Source organism: Girardinichthys multiradiatus, chromosome 11 (genome assembly GCF_021462225.1).
Source record: "Girardinichthys multiradiatus isolate DD_20200921_A chromosome 11, DD_fGirMul_XY1, whole genome shotgun sequence".
Taxonomy (NCBI): Eukaryota; Metazoa; Chordata; class Actinopteri; order Cyprinodontiformes; family Goodeidae; genus Girardinichthys; species Girardinichthys multiradiatus.
This window is the reverse complement of record NC_061804.1, coordinates 26,938,960-26,957,409: the sequence shown is the minus strand read 5'-3', so window position 1 is coordinate 26,957,409 and position 18,450 is coordinate 26,938,960. Positions and strand designations below refer to the sequence as shown.

Below are 18,450 nucleotides of genomic sequence, written 5' to 3'. Positions count from 1 at the left end.
CAAGCTGATTTACCAAAGGTGCAGACATCGTAGGTTATTTCTGATAGCTAAAGGATTATTTTTTGTTCTACATGATGCAACAGTTCACATTTACAGTATTTATAAAAAGTAATCACATCTCTTGAACCTTTTCACATTTTGTCATGTTGCAACCACAGACTACTGTATTATTATAACGTTTGTTTGTTTTAAATAAACATGTAAAGAGTATGGCACACTGATATTCACCCCTATGGCAATACTTTGTAGAAGCACTATTCACTGTGCTTACAGCTGCAAGTCTTTTGGGATATGTCTCTGTCAGCTTTTCTAGACTTTAAAAGGGACATTGTAGCACAGTTATACTTTGATCTAAAGTATAACAGTTTAATCTAAACCATTCCATTCTAGCTTCTTAGGGTCGTTGTCTTGCTGGAGGGTCAATCAGTGTCCCAGTCTCAAGTGTTGTGCAACGTTCCAAAGGTTTTCTTTCATAATTGCCCTGCATTTTTCTCTATCCATCTTCCAATCAACTCTGACCAGCTTGCCCATTTATGCTCAAGGAAAAACAAATGATGAACAAATTAAATGATGCTGCTGCCACCACCATGTTTCAAAGTAGGGATTATGCATTCACGGTGACGTGCAGTGTTTTTTGCTACATAGTGTTTTGCATGTAGGTCAGACTGCTGTGTCCTGTGATAAAAATGACAAGAGGAGGACCAGTTCCAGTAGAACAGTTCTGTGATAATGAGACAGCAGAGCTTGTTGAGCTTGGCACAATACTCCTTCTAACGCAGGAAGAAAGCATCTATAAACTACAGTTTAATACAGAAAAGGAGACTATGAATCCGTGCAAGAACAATGGTATGAACAATGTTTTCATCTGCATATGTTCAGCATCCACGAGTGTAATGGAAACGAGTAGTTATACAATGAGTGTTAAGTATATTCTTGCAAACATAAATAATGTTTACATGGTACGTTCTCCGTCTTTGCAGCCGTACTTGTTGCTTCTGGTGATGTTGCGGTTTGCGCAGAAGAACAAAGTATTCTGCAGTGCCCGGGTTGAACCAGAGTTTGTGGTTTGGAACCTATTTCGGCAGTGGAAACATGCGTCACCAGTTCGAAATTACATTAGGGAACCGGAACGGGCTCCGAACCACGTTGGTGGAAAAGGGGAAAAGGAGTAGATTTAAAAAGTAAAACTGCTTGTAGGTTCTTGTCTGTTTTTTTAAACAAAAGTAGACATGTACCCCGCCTCTCGCCCATAGACTGCTGGAGATAGGCACCAGCTCCCCCGCGACCCACTATGGAATAAGCGGTAGAAAATGACTGACTGACTAGACATATTAAATACAAAAAAAAGAAAATTAAACAATGTATAAGTAGTTGGTTACAGTCATTGTAAAGGTTATATTTTGTAATTAGAAAAAAATTAAAAAGTTAAAATATTGTACATTTAGTTTTTCTCTTATCTTGATAGAAGTTTATTTGAAATATATATATAAAAACATTTTAAAGCAGTTATTTAATACTGCAAAGAATTAAGGCAAGGCTAAATCCTGGCTTTACCTGAATCCTTTGAATGAAGAAATTGTCCTCTGATGGGTAAACTGGTAAGTACCAGACAGACTAGATGGAGATTTAGGGAGTTAACAGAAACAGGAGTGTCAAAACTTGAGATATGTTTGATAGAGAGTCCTCTGCTCCTTTAACGTTTAAACCAATGACCTACTATGGGTGTGGGTGAGATTAAAGACATAAGTCATTACACAGTAAAAAAGTAACTGAACAAAGTTGTTCTTTCCGCCACATCTACACAACATATTTTACTAAATGGCCATGCTGATGGCAGCTAATGGAAGCAAGTGTCAAAGCCGTGCCAGACAGACAAAGTTTACACCTCCTAAAACATACTGCAAAGTGAAGTGCTTTCTGACAGTACTAATGGCATCGTTGATGCTAAACACTGCCCCTATGTTCTTAATAAATCTGGGCTTCCATCTTCATGGAAGACACATTCAAGGTGATGTTGGAGCGTTGCTCTGGCTAAATGTTGCATTGGTTTATTTCTGGAGGGTGGAAATACCAGGAAGTTCACTGATCCAAAATATTGGCTTCCCTCCCTAATCTGTGTTATTAAAATAAAAAGTATTTTCCCCATTCACACTTGCATCTCTTAAGACTGCTTATTTTGGATTTTCATAAAGACTTTTAGTCCTATTAACAGCCATGTGACCAACTCAATCATTATTCTTGACTACTCAGAATCAGATTGAATAACATTGTTGTTAAATGTTTCCAGCTTCTCATAAAAGGAGTTATACGTTAGTTTTATGCACTAAGAAAAGGCTGGTGAATGGAACTGCAAATTTAAGATACAGTTTAAAGCATCAAGTAACATCCTGTTTTACCACACCTGCTCTCTCACACATGCAGCAGGATGTCACCTCTGCTCCCAAAGTAAATAGTTATTGAACCCTACAAAAAAGAAGCTAGAAAAAATATTCAGAATATTAGTAATTTGTGCCCACAAAGTACTTATTTGTGCTCATAAATTATTAATTTCCTCCCACGAAGTAAGATACACTGTTATAGAGTGCTTCTTACTTCCTTCAGTACTTCATTTCCATGCAATAGGCATCTTATTTTTGGCGGTTACATATATTATGTTTCAGTGTATATATATATATTTCTTGAGATGCCAGGCTTTTCAGAATCTCTTTGTAGCTCATCCACAACCTAAAATAAAACTTGATCGGACTATTCCTGTCAATCCTGTTGTTTTGTTCCTCCATATGTTTAGAAAGTGCGCTGTATATTAAGATTATGTTTTAGTATTTTGTGTGCAGGTTGTACCTATGTTGTGGTCACGAATAAGTACTTTGTGGGAACCAATTAGTATTTTGTGCGCACGCCATGTCAGTTCCCAGGCACCATAAGAATGCTGTTCTTATAGCTTGTTATATTAAAAACAAGATCTTACATAAATTATTATTACTCTTATCAAGGATTTATTTTGAGAAAGTTATTTGCTACCAAAAGCAAAAAATAAATAAAAATAAAAAATCAAATAGTGGCGCCCACATGGGAAAAGGAGATTTCATACAACCATTTGAACTTTGGTTCTACACTAGTTTGAAAACCTCTTGTTGAAGCCTCATTCTACTCAAATTACGAACTTTGACATAAGAAAGCCTACAGCAGACTGCTGGGCCAGCTGAACCTCATCAGTGTTTCCTATTATCCCCTGAGAGAAGGTGAATGGTGACAGTGGCCATCAATCAGGAGCATCTTCAGAAATTCAGGACATTACAGGCAGATCTCACTTAGTGTTGCCAGGCTGGCTGTTCCTGTCATCTAGATACACATTGGCTTTACCAGAAAAGTTTACTTTAATCTCACCCTAAGAGAATCAATGTTAATGAGTTTAGGGCCTGTATTCTCAAAATTTCTCTGAGTCCTCTGAGAGACCTAACTTAGCCTAAATATTCCTGGCAACAAGTCTCAGTTTAAGAGTGATTCACTTTGCTGCTGAAAGAGACTGAGCGAGGAGACCACAGAAATTTCTATCTCAGCGAGGAGGTGTGGTTGACCCCGTTGCCAGGTGTGGTGCTGTTTTCTGAGAGCTGTGATTGGTTGTTGCAAAAGTAAAAAAGACAAAGCAAATGTGCTCCTAGAAATCAATGCAAGAAATCAACTGGTCATAGAATTTAGACTTGATTAAGTGATGCACAAATCATGATGATGAAACTTAGCACACTTAAATTGTCACACATTAAATAAGGTACATTCAAACATCAAAATGTTTGAATGTACCTTATGTACATGCTCATTATTATTTTGATTTGCTTATTACTGTTATTACGTTTACTCTCCATGCTGGTCCTTTTCCTACTTAATCTATTTGATATTAATGCGGACACTCACCTATCAGCATTTTATTGTGATTTCCTACTTGTATAAAGAGGTTTGATTTGGTAAAACGAGCAAAACAAAACGAGGAAGAAGGTGGCGAAAACCAAACTAGCCAGAAGGGCACAGCCTGCTGTTGGCACAGTTGGTGGAGGAGAAGAGAGGAGTATTAAAAGGTAGATTTGGTCCCAAGATAACAAAGACAGAACAAAGAGCAGACCTGGGAGCGCACTTCCGAGCAGATCAAAATGCGTGTTCCCTCTGCTTTCCTGCACCAGCCAAGAATGTGAGTGCCATTAACAAATATTATATGCCTATTATATATATATATATATATATATATATACATATATATATATATATACACACACACACACACATACATACACTGCTCAAAAAATCTAATAACACATCCTAGATCTGAATGAATGAAATATTCTCATTGAATACTTTGTTCTGTAGAAAGTTGAATGTGCTGACAACAAAATCACACAAAAATCATCAATGGAAATAAAATGTATTAACCAATGGAGGCCTGGATTTGGAGTCACACAAAATTAAAGAGGAAAAACACACTACAGGCTGATCCAACTTTGATGTAATGTCCTTAAAACAAGTCAAAATGAGGCTCAGTATTGTGTGTGGCCTCCACGTCCCTGTATGACCTCCCTACAACGCCTGGGCATGCTCCTGATGAGACGGTGGATGGTCTCCTGAGGGATCTCCTCTCAGACCTGGACTAAAGCATCCACCAACTCCTGGACAGTCTGTGGTGCAACATGACGTTGGTGGATGGAGCGAGACATGATGTCCCAGATGTGCTCAATCGGATTCAGGTCTGGGGAACGGGCGGGCCAGTCAATAGCTTCAATGTCTTCATCTTGCAGGAACTGCTGACACACTCCAGCCACATGAGGTCTAGCATTGTCCTGCATTAGGAGGAACCCAGGGCCAACCGCACCAGCATATGGTCTCACAAGGGGTCTGAGGATCTCATCTCGGTACCTAATGGCAGTCAGGCTACCTCTGGCGAGCACACGGAGGGCCATGTGGCCCTCCAAAGAAATGCCACCCCACACCATTACTGACCCACTGCCAAAACGGTCATGCTGAAAGATGTTGCAGGCAGCAGATCGCTCTCCACGGTGTCTCCAGACTCTGTCACGTCTGTCACATGTGTTCACTGTGAACCTGCTTTCATCCGTGAAGAGCAAAGGGCGCCAGTGGTGAATTTGCAAATCCTGGTGTTCTCCGGCAAATGCCAAGCGTCCTGCACGGTGTTGGGCTGTGAACACAACCCCCATTTGTGGACATCGGGCCCTCATACCATCCTCATGGAGTCAGTTTCTAACCGTTTGTGCAGACACATGCACATTTGTGGCCTGCTGGAGGTCATTTTGCAGGGCTCTGGCAGTCCTCCTTCTGTTCCTCCTTGCACAAAGGCAGAGGTAGCGGTCCTGCTGCTGGGTTGTTGCCCTCCTACGGCCTCCTCCACGTCTCCTGGTGTACTGGCCTGTCTCCTGGTAGCGCCTCCAGGCTGTGGACACTATGCTGACACAGCAAACCTGCTTGCCACAGCTCGCATTGATGTGCCATCCTGGATGAGCTGCACTACCCGAGCCACTTGTGTGGGTTGTAGAGTCCGTCTCATGCTACCACGAGTGTGAAAGCACCACCAACATTCAAAAGTGACCAAAACATCAGCCAGAAAGCATAAGTACTGAGAAGTGGTCTGTTGTCTATTCCATTTGCACAACATGTGAAATTGATTGTCAATCTGTGTTGTTCCTAAGTGGACAGTTTGATTTCACAGACGTTTGACTTACTTGGAGTTATATTGTGTTGTTTAAGTGTTCCCTTTATTTTTTTGAGCAGTGTATATAGTATATATACACACACACACTCTTGTTTTGCTATATGTAGTGAGGACCATGTGTTGACTCCCATTGACTTCCATTAATTTTTAGTCATTTTCAACCCTTTCTATGCCCTAGCCCTGACAATAACCCTAAACCTAATCATTACCAGTGCATGCCTAACCCTAACCTTAACCTAAACTCAGTTCACACCTTAGTCCTAAACCTAACTGTTAGCGAAATAGGTCGTGAGGACCAGCAAAATGTCCTCACTTTGGTACAAACGGTCCTCAATTTGATGGTGAAATCGGAAAAATGGTTCTCACTGTGATGCCAAGACAGGAACACACACACACACACACACCCTTTTAGCACAGTGAAAAAACGACCACACTGCTGACCCCATGGCCAACCCCTCTCCCCTTCCCCTCTAGAAACACATACACAAACAGCAACAAGATGGTAATAAAAATCGGTTATTAATATCAGCCCCGTTTTACTTATCGGGCCGATACCAATATGTTCAAAAATGACTAGCATTGGCCGATACCGACCGTCAATGCCGATATATCGTGCATCCCTAATAAAAACTTCAACCAAAGCTGTCCGCGGGGGTAGGACAAGGAGAATAAATGAACTGAGGGAACAGCATGAGCGAGCTACAGGGGTTGGACAATGAAACTGAAACACCTGGTTTTAGACCACAATCATTTATTAGTATGGTGTACGGCCTCCTTTTACGGCCAATACAGCGTCAATTCGTCTTGGGAATGACATATACAAGTCCTGCACAGTGGTCAGAGGGATTTTAAGCCATTCTTCTTGCAGGATAGTGGCCAGGTCACTACGTGATACTGGTGGAGGAAAACGTTTCCTGACTCCCTCCTCCAAAACACCCCAAAGTGGCTCAATAATATTTAGATCTGGTGACTGTGCAGGCCATGGGAGATGTTCAACATCACTTTCATGTTCATCAAACCAATCTTTCACCAGTCTTGCTGTGTGTATTGGTGCATTGTCATCCTGATACACGGCACCGCCTTCAGGATACAATGTTTGAACCATTGGATGCATATGGTCCTCAAGAATGGTTCGATAGTCCTTGGCAGTGACGCGCCCATCTAGCACAAGTATTGGGCCAAGGGAATGCCATGATATGGCAGCCCAAACCATCACTGATCTACCCCCATGCTTCACTCTGGCCATGCAACAGTCTGGGTGGTACGCTTCTTTGGGGCTTCTCCAGACCGTAACTCTCCCGGATGTGGGGAAAACGGTAAAGGTGGACTCATCAGAGAACAATACATGTTTCACATTGTCCACAGCCCAAGATTTGCGCTCCTTGCACCTTTGAAACCGACGTTTGGCATTGGCATGAGTGACCAAAGGTTTGGCTATAGCAGCCAAACCGTGTATATTGACCCTGTGGAGCTCCCGACGGACAGTTCTGGTGGAAACAGGAGAGTTGAGGTGCACATTTAATACTGCCGAAATTTGGGCGGCCGTGGTTTTATGTTTTTTGTATACAATCCGGGTTAGAACCCGAACATCCCTTTCAGACAGCTTCCTCTTGCATCCACAGTTAATCCTGTTGGATGTGGTTCGTCCTTCTTGGTGGTATGCTGACATTACCCTGGATACCGTGGCTCTTGATACATCACAAAGACTTGCTGTCTTGGTCACAGATGCACCAGCAAGACGTGCACCAACAATTTGTCCTCTTTTGAACTCTGGTATGTCACCCATAATGTTGTGTGCATTTCAATATTGTGAGCAAAACTGTGCTCTTACCCTGCTAATTGAACCTTCACACTCTGCTCTTACTGGTGCAATGTGCAATCAATGAAGACTGGCTACCAGGCTGGTCCAATTTAGCTTTGAAACCTCCCACACTAAAATGACAGGTGTTTCAGTTTCATTGTCAAACCCCTGTACATGGCTGATAACACAGTCTCTTACAGCACAACAGTGAGCATACGAGTTTCGCTGAGTACAGTGGATTTTACGCAAACAGAACAAGCCTTGGGAAATAATCAAAGAGTACATGGAAGCTGTGGCAGAAACACTTAGATGGAAAAGAAGGTCAACAACTTAAGGAAAATGTTAAGCAAATTGCCACGCCTGCCACAAGGACAAGGAGAGCAGAACTGTTCTACCAAGATGTACTGACCCAGCTAGACTGTACCATTCAAAGTGCGTTTAATATTGGTACTTAAATTGGACTGCACTTTTCTGTTCTGCAGATGATTTCATGGGCGTATGAATAATTTATCAGTATTTGAAAAACAAAAACTCTATTGTTAATTAAATGGTAAACTGTTCTAACCCTGATTTACAGAAATTGTTGTTTTGAACCCTCTTCAATTGACTTAGCTTTTCAGCTTTGGCACCCCAGGGGAATTAGGTCAATTGGGGATCTATATTTGGATGGGATTTTTTTGTTCTTTCATACAGCTTATCAATACCTATGGTCTGCCTAACAACCATCTTTTTCGCTTTTTTCAGGTCAGGGATTACGTGAAAAAACGTTTCCTGATTTTCCGAACCGTCCTCCTAAGACCCTGGTAGATACTCTTTTGAGTGTAAAGGTTACTGCTAGGCGGCGCATTTCTTTATGATGCCATAAGGTCCGCTGCACCTTCACCATCTATCATTATCAAAACCGCGAGGGAGAACAGTCTTGGCGTACAGCTGACAGACCAGCAATGGGATTCAGCCTCATCTCTGGTTCACTTATCCATATGTGCTCGACATAGGTTGATCCAGTGCAAAGTTCTATATAGGGTCCACTATACGAATGCAAGGCTTGCAAAAATGTATCCTACCATTAGTGAGGCTTGTCCCAGATGTCACTCATCTCCAGCCAATCATGTTCATATGTTTTGGTCTTGAACAAAGCTGAGGTAATTTTGTTCTAATATTTTCAACAAGTTGAGCATGGCCTATGACAGCACCATTGATCCAAAACCTCTGTCTGCTATTTTTGGCTTTCCCCCCAATATAGACTTGCCCAGAACGTTTAATTGTGTCATTTCATTTTCAACTTTCCTGGCCTGCAGGTTAGTTCTGCTTAGTTATAAGCAGGCATGTACCCCTTCAAAGTTCCCATGGGTTTGGGAAGTGCTCTACAATCTGAAGCTTGAGAAGCTTAGGTTCTCGCTCAGGACCTCAGTGGAAGTATTCAACTCCACATGGAACCCCGTCCTAATGCATAAACAGAATCTTGTCTATACTCTGATGGACAGGTTGAGTAGAAAGAGTTTTCTTCTCCCTCCCCCCGGCTATTTATTTATTTCCATTCCTCCCTGCTTTTTTTTTTTTAAATCACGCCAGTTTGTTTGGGCTGGGTGGCTTATTGGGGTTGTGAGGTGGGTAATGTGGAATGTTCACAGGCAGCAGTGTTTTTCACTAACTTGCTTCCTTTTCTTTTGTGTTACACATCTACTGTATCTGTTATTGTGCAAAAAAGCCTTCAATAAATAAAGTAGGGGAAAAAAATGGTAAATTAATATGAAACAATTTTTTTCAACTTTTTGCCAAATGTTTATTTTTGAAAGCATTTTACTGTAAATATTTAAATTCTTCTCCACTATGTTGTTTGTAAAACATTTTCACTATTTATGAATGGGTTTTCATTATTGTTTCTATTACTCAATTATCCTAATATTACCTTACTAAAAGGTGCACCTTTACCCTGTCCTGCTGCTGAAACTATTTCATTTCCCCCTAGGGGATGATAAAGTTTATCTTATCTCTATATAAATAATTGTATGATTATTGCAGAAGTTTATGCACTCATTTACTCGACTGTTTAGTGTGTGGATCCCTGCACTATCAAGCTGGTAGCATTTTATTAATTCACTGTTTTTCACTGTACAGAGAATATCTCTTCATTCTCTCTGTCTTTCTGCCATCTTCATTGCTTAAGACACTAAAAGTCCTCTTCACTACTCTTAGCATTTGTTCACCTAAGAAGCTCTCTTAAGGCCTAAGACACTTCGTGAATAACTTATCTTACCGAGGTAAAATTTTAAGGTAAAATCTTAGAATTCCAGAAATTCTAAGATTTTTCACTAGGAGCTACTTTCAGTTTTAGGATTATTTGTGAATATGGACCCAGAAGAACACCCCTGTGGTTTTTCAAGCAAACACAGAGCCATACATCCTCACATGTGACTGCTCCACTATTAATAACCCATAAGGTCCCTTGGCTTTAGTGTGTTTCTGCTGAGCCACAGTATAGTGCTTGGCACCTGCTCCTGAATTATGATCTGGAGCAACCCTGATAATGCATTCTGGTAAGAGCCCTGCTGGGACACAGTGTACTTTAAATATACAAGCAGATGGGAACAAGTACTACTCCAGATGAAACAGTTACCTAGACAAGTTAATCTGGCAGTAAAACTAAACATTGGCAAAAGACAAAAATGGAACACTAATGAAGACATGACTGTAGCAGTATTTACATTGAAACTTCACTAAAACTCTCCTGGAAATAATGGGATTTTCAGCATGTTTAAACATTTTAAAGAGAACACTGTTTAAAACAGCTGTTCAAACTCCACACTCAAACTCATGCACCAGAGCTCTGTTCTTTTCTAGAGAGCTGCAGACAAAGTGGCTCACAGTAAATTAAAGGGAAAAACAGGGATGCTCTGACTTTAAACTGACTCTCAAAGATGCGCCCCGACTGTATTTTGCTTCGTCACTGCTGTGAGACAGAGTGCCCTCCCTAACCTTTGTCTAACCAGCGCTTCGAAAGCTGGAGCTGACAGCCATGTCACACATGCGCCTCGATGTATTACAGTTATAACCGTCACTTTTTGTGTCGTGATAATATGCAAAACAGTATCAGTAGCGTTTAATCAGTTATTGTGCAAATTAATGGGGTCCGATATAGGGACTATTTCTTTTATTGAATTACACTGAACTGATCAGATGACAGCATCCATGAAATGAATGAGTAAAAACTTAATTTAAAGAACAACAAGACCTTCAGGGAGTTTGGGACGTCGCAGGGGTAGGATAGTTGGAGGAGACTGAGGAGAACTGGCACAGATTTCACTAAAAGGTGTCTGGTTGCCATAGCTACAACCAGCACTTTTTAGAGACGTAGTCCCTCTCTCCAACTTTTACAAAGAAATATTCTGATTTTGCTGGATTATTTACTTAATCTGGCTTTGGCTTTGTCCTAGAGTAGTGCAGATTAGAGGAGCACAAAGCAAAGGTGACCTCTTGAATTTGTGGACAACATGTGCTTTTATATTTGCAGTTAACTGTAAACCAATTTCTATAGTTCACATTAAATGAGAGAGACAGGTTGGCACAAAGTTGTAAATATAAAAAAAACCAGCTTTAAATAGATTTTGAGGTACTTAGAACAGTGATGTGATGCAGGCTGCATAATATTAGGAAAATAATTGCAAGTGGCAACTATTCCAAAAGCAATAGTGGTTGCAATTAATTCAGGTTTCCTTCCATTTTCTCCTTTATTTTCCATTATCTTGATGACATCACTACTCTTCATAAGGTTTAGGCTATGGTTCCATGACCATACATATTATAAGTCTGTCTAACTGGGCAAATACACTGGCATAGTTGACAGCATCATGATATACCAAGGTTTGAAACATTGTTTTTTAAAATGAGTTGAACATTTTCACTCTACCATTCCAGCAAAAAGTAAAGTAGCACTGCCCCTCCCCATCTGTTGCTGCAAACTGCAGTCAGCTGGCTTAAAAAGGGCTGTTATACCCTTTATTCCTTTCCTCGCCAACAAGAAAAACAAACTAGTCTGTTCAGAAATAATTCTGGTCACAAACAACATGGACAGCCGGTGTGAAAACTAAGTTTCACTAATCACTGTTAAGAACGCAAAACTCCTTAAAACTCCAGCAGACTACAAGCAGAATTCCTGCTAAGCAGCCAACAGCAGACAGCCCAGCTATTTTAGCCAGCCAACACCATTTTGTCATACTCGTGTTATTCTATATAAAGTAAAACAGCAAAAAGGTGTGCTGTGCACTTGAATATTACATATATATTTATCAGGTGTAAAATTAAAATGTGGACTGGAAGAGATCAATTTGTAAATTATTTTAGCAACACCGTTCTGTTTTAAATAAAAGAAAATGAAATCATGTTATGCTTTTCAGTTTTACTTTTATTTAATACTGTGATACTATGAAACCATGGTCTTATATCCTCAAGGTTGTCAAAACGTGGCTACATCCAAACAGTCAATTCAATACATTGTGCAGCATAAGATGTGATGGATGTAAAGGATATCTCATGGAATGCCACAAATCTTCCTTGGAAAACCAACTGAGACAGATGCAATATTTTAGAGTAAATTCTAAGAGAAAGCTCAAGATGAAAAGATGGCAAAGTCTGATAAATCTCTTCAAAAGTACTCATCTTTTCCCCTATCCTCTCAGGTCAGATGAATATTTCATAGACCACCATGTTCTAAACAATCAGTCCCATTTTGTGGCATAGCTGGGCCCACCTTGCTCCTGAACACTGAAAAAAAGTGTTCAGGAGCAAGTGGGGTTGTCCTTAAGGAAACCAAAGTTCCTGATATATATATTTGTATTTCATAAATTACTGAAATTATAAAAAACACAAAGTAATTATTGCCTTCACTATATGCATAGTTGAATTCAGGGGTTCCAATCATTTCCATGGCCATAGCTGAATAAAATCCAGCATCTGTGGGATGCTGGGATGTTCCAACATGACCCGAGCACTGGAGCACACAATAAGGTCCATAAAGACATTGATAGGGGAGTCTGGTGTCGAAGAACATGACTGGCCTGCAGAGTCCCAATGAATTAGAGTGGAGACTGAAAGACATGCCTTCATTTTCAACATCAGTGTCCAACCTTACAGATTTGCATCTGGAAACATGGTCCGTTAAACACAAAACCTAACCTTACCATAAGAGCTGAAGCTATTTTAGCTGCAAAGGATGGCTAGACATCATATTAAATCCATCCCTATGGATTAGGAATGTGATGCCAGTTAGATTCATCTGTTTGTGAAGGCAGATAAGCAAATACCTTCTGGCAATATAATGTATTTAATTTCTCTCTCCTGTGCCCTCACTGCCGTTTTTAGTGGTAAATCAAGATGCTTCAGTAAGGATGACTTCCTTAGTCATGACACCACACCTGTTAAATGTTTGTGTTATGACTGTGTACAACAGTGATCCCAGGTATAAAAATAGTGCAAGAACTAACACCTAAAGCCCTTCCCAAAAAGCTTTTGGTATTACTTAAATTATTCATTTAGATAGTGGGAATAATCTGATCAGGGTCATGGAAAAATCTAAATCAATTTAATTAGATTTTGTAGTTTAATTTAGTGTGAGCAACATATTACACATGGAGCAGCTACAGAAGGTTTTTTTCCCCAAACAACTGATGGGATGACGAGAGCGATGGGACAGATTAAAACTCTGCAGCACCTTCTTCCGCCGGAGAAGACTGACAAGCCAGTGATCCTTTTAGGTAACAGAGGACGTGGATACTAAATTATACAGACAGTGACGCAAAAGAAGAAGTGCCGACTCAGCTGCGCCACAGATATGTTTAAGACAGGTCATAAATCGTGTAATGACTGGCCTTTTAAGAAAACAGGAGAGGGAAACATGGTAGCAGCACACTGCTTCTTCATCTATCTGATGAATCTATCTATCTTTAGTATAACTTTTTTTAAATAAAAGCTAGAATGCAGATAACATGTCATAACAACACCATCCAATCGAAAAGCTCCCATGGTACTGTAGAAACCTGATACAAGGTTTTTGTTCCTGTGTGAAGTGAGCGAGAGATTTCCCCGATTTCCTGTGGGCATTAGCAAGATTATTTTTCATTTTCATTTTTAGGGATCTCTGAACCAATTCTATGCATAACCTTGGCAGCTCTGAGACTTTGTTCATCTTGTATGAGAAGCACCTTAAGGCTCAACTATAGATTTCAAATATTGCTCATGTAAGAATAGATTGTGGTCAAAAAGTTAAATTTCATCGTGTTGTAGCAGGAATTTTCAATATTTGTACTCACGTATATTTGTTTTCTTCCAACAAGTACCCATAATTTTATTTAATCAATGATTCCTTCAAGAACTAAAGATTGTTAATCGACCCTCATGAGGTCCTCTAGTGATATTCTGCCTCTAATCTTGCTTTCGAAACATACTTTTAGTTCCTCGTTCTAGTCTAGAAGCTCTATTTGGATTTAGTCTCATGTACTAAATACTGCTGAGTGATTCTTTTAGAACTGTACAGCCCTCTAAAAATATACACACCCATTAAACTTTCACATTTCCTTACATTACATAATACTTCTGTGTTTAATTGGGAAACTTTGTGATAAAATAAGCTTAAGTAGAGCATATTAAGTGAAAGGAGAATGATAACAAATTTTCAAAATATTTTACAAATAAAAATCTAAAAGTGTGGCATGCATTTATAGTTGACCCCGTATAGTCTAATACCCAAAATACAATCCGGTTCAACCATTAATTATAGTACATCAGCAGCAGCATCACGAAGACCACAGTTCATATTTTATTATCTAAATGCATAAAGTTGCTAGACACTCAAAACATCTGCAGCTGTAATTGCAGCGAAAGGTGGTTGAATATAAATGCACACCAAACTTTCAGATTTGTATTTGTAAAACCTTTGAAAACTATAATTTGCTGTCCATTTTACAAATATCGAGGATTTTGTGTTGTTCTATCACATAAAATCCCAACTAAATCCCTTTAAGGGTGCTTATGTATGATTTCCTTGCACAAAAGGCAAAGTTATGAAGTTCTGACTGAGTCACAAGATTCTGGTTCTGCCACCCTTTAATTTTAATCATAAAGTAATTCAATATCATATTTGGATGGCATATAATACTGGATGCAATAATGTATGTTAATATTTCAAAGGTAGCAAGGTGAACATGTGGGTACTCAATAGTTAGTTAAATAGCAAACTTGCTGAAAGTTAGAATGGACAATGAAGTGTGAAAACTGCCCGAAAAGTCAGGCGATTTATGAAGCATGAGCTCATTTAGGTCCAGACATCTGGATAGACTGTCCTACCTAGATACTAAGATATTACCTTTTCATTGCTCCATCTTAACATTTAACACGATAACACCACCCGTTTCACATCACTCTTTTCTACAAACTGATCAGCTCTACCTCTCCACTGCAGCTAACAATTCATCACTTTGGAAAAGCAACAGAGTGGCACATCTTGTTCTCACTCTGGGCACATTTTTAACCTGACCTTCTGCGGACCAAAGCTTTGCAACTTAAAAGTGAACAAAAGTAGGGATTCATCATCTTACTTTTAACAACATAGGTATATTATTTGGAGTTGGTGATAATAACTGTGGCACTCCTGTCCCTCATTGACAAGAAGGCACACACACACACACACAAGTAGTTGAGATGTGCAGAGAAAGCAGGAATACACCCAATGTAATGTAAACTAGGACAAAGATGAACAGCATAACAGAAGTCTGAACTTACAAAGCAGTTGAGCATGGAGCAAGACACCCTTGCTGCGAGGCTCATGTCGAGGAAAAGCAAGACTGTGCCTGAAAGACAAGCAGCACGACTGCAGCACGAGGAGCCGGCATAACCATCCTTCTCCCAGCCACCCCAGCCCCCCTCTAACCTGTTTACCCCCAGCCACCTTTAGCAGGTTTTTCTCTTCTTAAGATGTGCTGAAGCATGACACGCTAGTCTCTTTTACAATCCTAACCCTAGCCCCCCTCTACCGCTGCAGAGAGGGGAGAGGGAGCACGCCGGTGTCTTAAGACGGCCCCTGTTAAACGGCTGGGAAAAAAGGATAGTCCATGAAAAGCTACAAAGAGGAGCCGCAGTCCAACAGTCGCTGAGCTAAAACTGTGGGAAAGCTGAAAAGCCTGCAGATGGAGTAGGGCCAGAGAGAGAGGAGGAAAAATGGGAGAAAGGAAGACGGAGGGAACTGCCTGATGCTTAGCTCCTCCCTCTGGTTGTGCATCAACCTCCCTCTCTCCCTTTGACATGCTCACATCTCTCCCCCTGTATCCCTTTCATCTCATACTCCTCCCCCACTCCCTCTTCGTTCACCCTTTGGTGATAGCTCCTTATGCTAAGAAGCATAGCAGGAGAGTCGACAGGAAAAGCTACCACACGTGTGCCATCTGACAACTGCAGTGCACTGCAACCCCTCTGAGGTGCATGCAGGCTATGCTTGCATCATGTATGTACTGGGCATAAACAAGCATAAAATAAAGACAATACCACCCTATCCCAAGAAAAGGAGGGGAAAACCTCTCATCTGGTTGGTGAAAGGTTTCTCATCACGAAACCGCTGCAGCCGCACCTGCGTAACTGAGGACAGAGGGGGGGGGGGGGTCTGAAGGAGACTGAATCTATTTGGAGAGCTCTGGTGACACAGCATTATTGAGAATACTTCCTCTCCACCGTCTCTGCACATTTTGGATTGCATCAGTGGATGCAGAGCTTCAAGGGGGAATTTGTTGGATATAAAGAACCCCCACCACCAACCTTCCCCCTGCTAAGTCGTGACAGCTACTTACCGACAGCTGCGTGACCCCCACATTATGTAACATGTGTAACAAAGTACACAGAGCATAGGTTGGAGACTAAATGCAACACTACAAAACATTTATTTTATAGATGAAGGAATGAGATTGTACATGATAAGGATGTTATTGAACATGATGAAACAGCCAGTGTTATTGGATTTTGCCTTTTGTTGGTTGAGTCTCATTCTGTGTGGGCTGTCCTGCAGAAAACAATGAGGGTGATATGTTTATATGGGTTATAATAGAAAAATATATCAGCTTAATACTGCTAGCCAAGAACTGTGATAAGACTTGAGGTGGAGAACGTTTCTGTGCTAGAGTAAGAATTTAAGTTTTTATCCACTTTTAGCTAGTTTAGCTACAGCTCTTAAGCAAGCTGAACATGTTATTCCAGTGGCAGTCGTTGCCAGTAAACATCACATCTAAGCTGAGGTTGTTAAGAAAAATGTTTGTATGTATGTTGTTTGTTTATTACTATGCTAGTAATGTTTTTTGCCTTATCTCCAACCTATTCTTATTATCGGTGTAATGGCACACAAAAGTCACGGTTCGGTCTGTTTTTAGTACATTTCAATCAGGAGAAACAAACTAATTTATTTTACTTGATTCAGCAGTTAAATAAATTTTTTTCAGACATATTTTTGCATTTATAAAGTGGCAAGTATAGAATGACCAGAGGTCCTCTTTGATTTTGCCAATTAATAAAATAATTTTACAGCAACAAAACCCACTGTTGAAAAATGCTTTGGCTCAGTCCACCTTCCCCCCCCCCATCATCACTGAATGAGAAAGCTTAATATCTCCAAACAGCGGGCTTTAGCAATAGCTAAAGCTCCGCTTTGTTTTGGTTCCACCTTTTAGGGTTCTGCGGTAGAACATACAGCTGTGCACTTTGTTTCACACAACGTTCAGAATAAAACAACACGGCATTCATTCAGTACAAGCGCCAACCAAAGATTTTTGCAATAAATGTACCGTTAAACCCTTAATTCTTATTTTTGCTTTTTCTTTAAAAAGAAAAAAACTAACAATAAAAAGGTGCTCGTTAGCCAGGATTGTACTGCAGAGCTGGGCCTAGCACAGGAGTCTTGTGTGAAAGAAAGGATCATCTGCAGCCATTAAACTTGTTGGTGCGCACCACTGACTGCAGCTGTGAAAATCTATCCTTAGGGTTTATTGGTATTGATCTTTCTGAACTTGTAGGTTTAAAATGTGTAATAAAGATGAATTCAGGAAGAGAAATTTTAAATAAATGTAACTCTCCTGTTTATGAACTGTTGATTGTGCAGATGTTTGGTACTTCAATGTGATTAAGAGATTACAAACTGACAAACAATGCCTGCTGTGACAACAGTTTAAGTCAATTTAAACACTACAGTTTGAAGCTAACTAACTAATTAGAATAATTAAATTCATATTAATAAAAAGGTTAAAAAAAAGATCGTAAGAACCGGACTAACTTTGATATAAAAAAAAATTTGGGAAATTAATTAAATGTAAAGTTTTTCCACTGTTAAACATGCATAACTTGTTCTCAGAAAGTTTGATTAAAATTTACCCAAAAAACAATGTATTCAAATCGCTACACCGATTACAGACTGAGTTTTAGTAGTGCCTGTCAATAAAAACTGAAACTAAAAAAACTGAACTGAAAGCAATACAATGGATTTTAATATGGGATTTTTTAAAACCTGTTTTTAGGCCAGAGGGGGTGTTTCTTATTTTTCAAAAAGGAGAACTATTGGTTTTCGGTTCCTCCCTCGGAACAGTGAGCAAAATACCTTTCTTGAAGACTAAAGAGACAAAGCATCAACGTCTAGGAGTGAAGAAAAAAACCATTTGTACAAACATGGTGCAACTAGAAGATGATAATAGGTAGCAGGAATACAAAGTAAACAGTAAGAGATATGCCAGCTATATCTTGTGATGTCACCTGACATCATTTTCTTCTATTTGGCAAAACAATAATTAAGGCCGTGTCTTAATACTCGCACTTCCACCCTTGTGTCCCTCAATTGCGCGTTCCCCTTAATGTGTTCGAGTGCGTAGTGTGTCCCAATTCTCCAGAGTGGTCTTTCGCCTCGCCTACTTTGTGC

The 18,450-nt window shown here is 40.0% G+C and overlaps 1 protein-coding gene across 3 annotated transcripts in view; it reads right to left on the bottom strand.

Annotated features, from left to right (window-relative positions):
- The window catches only part of mtmr4 (myotubularin related protein 4), a 65,937-nt gene that overhangs the window by 34,760 nt on the left and 12,727 nt on the right, over positions 1-18,450 (bottom strand). The window contains exon 1 of one of the 3 annotated variants that reach the window (XM_047379074.1): positions 15,288-15,739. The exons of the other annotated variants lie outside the window; for them this stretch is intronic. Within the exon in view, the coding sequence (XP_047235030.1) occupies positions 15,288-15,332 (45 nt within the window). The 5' untranslated portion in view covers positions 15,333-15,739. Of the gene's footprint in view, positions 1-15,287; positions 15,740-18,450 lie in introns of those variants that run through there. 3 annotated transcript variants of the gene reach the window in all.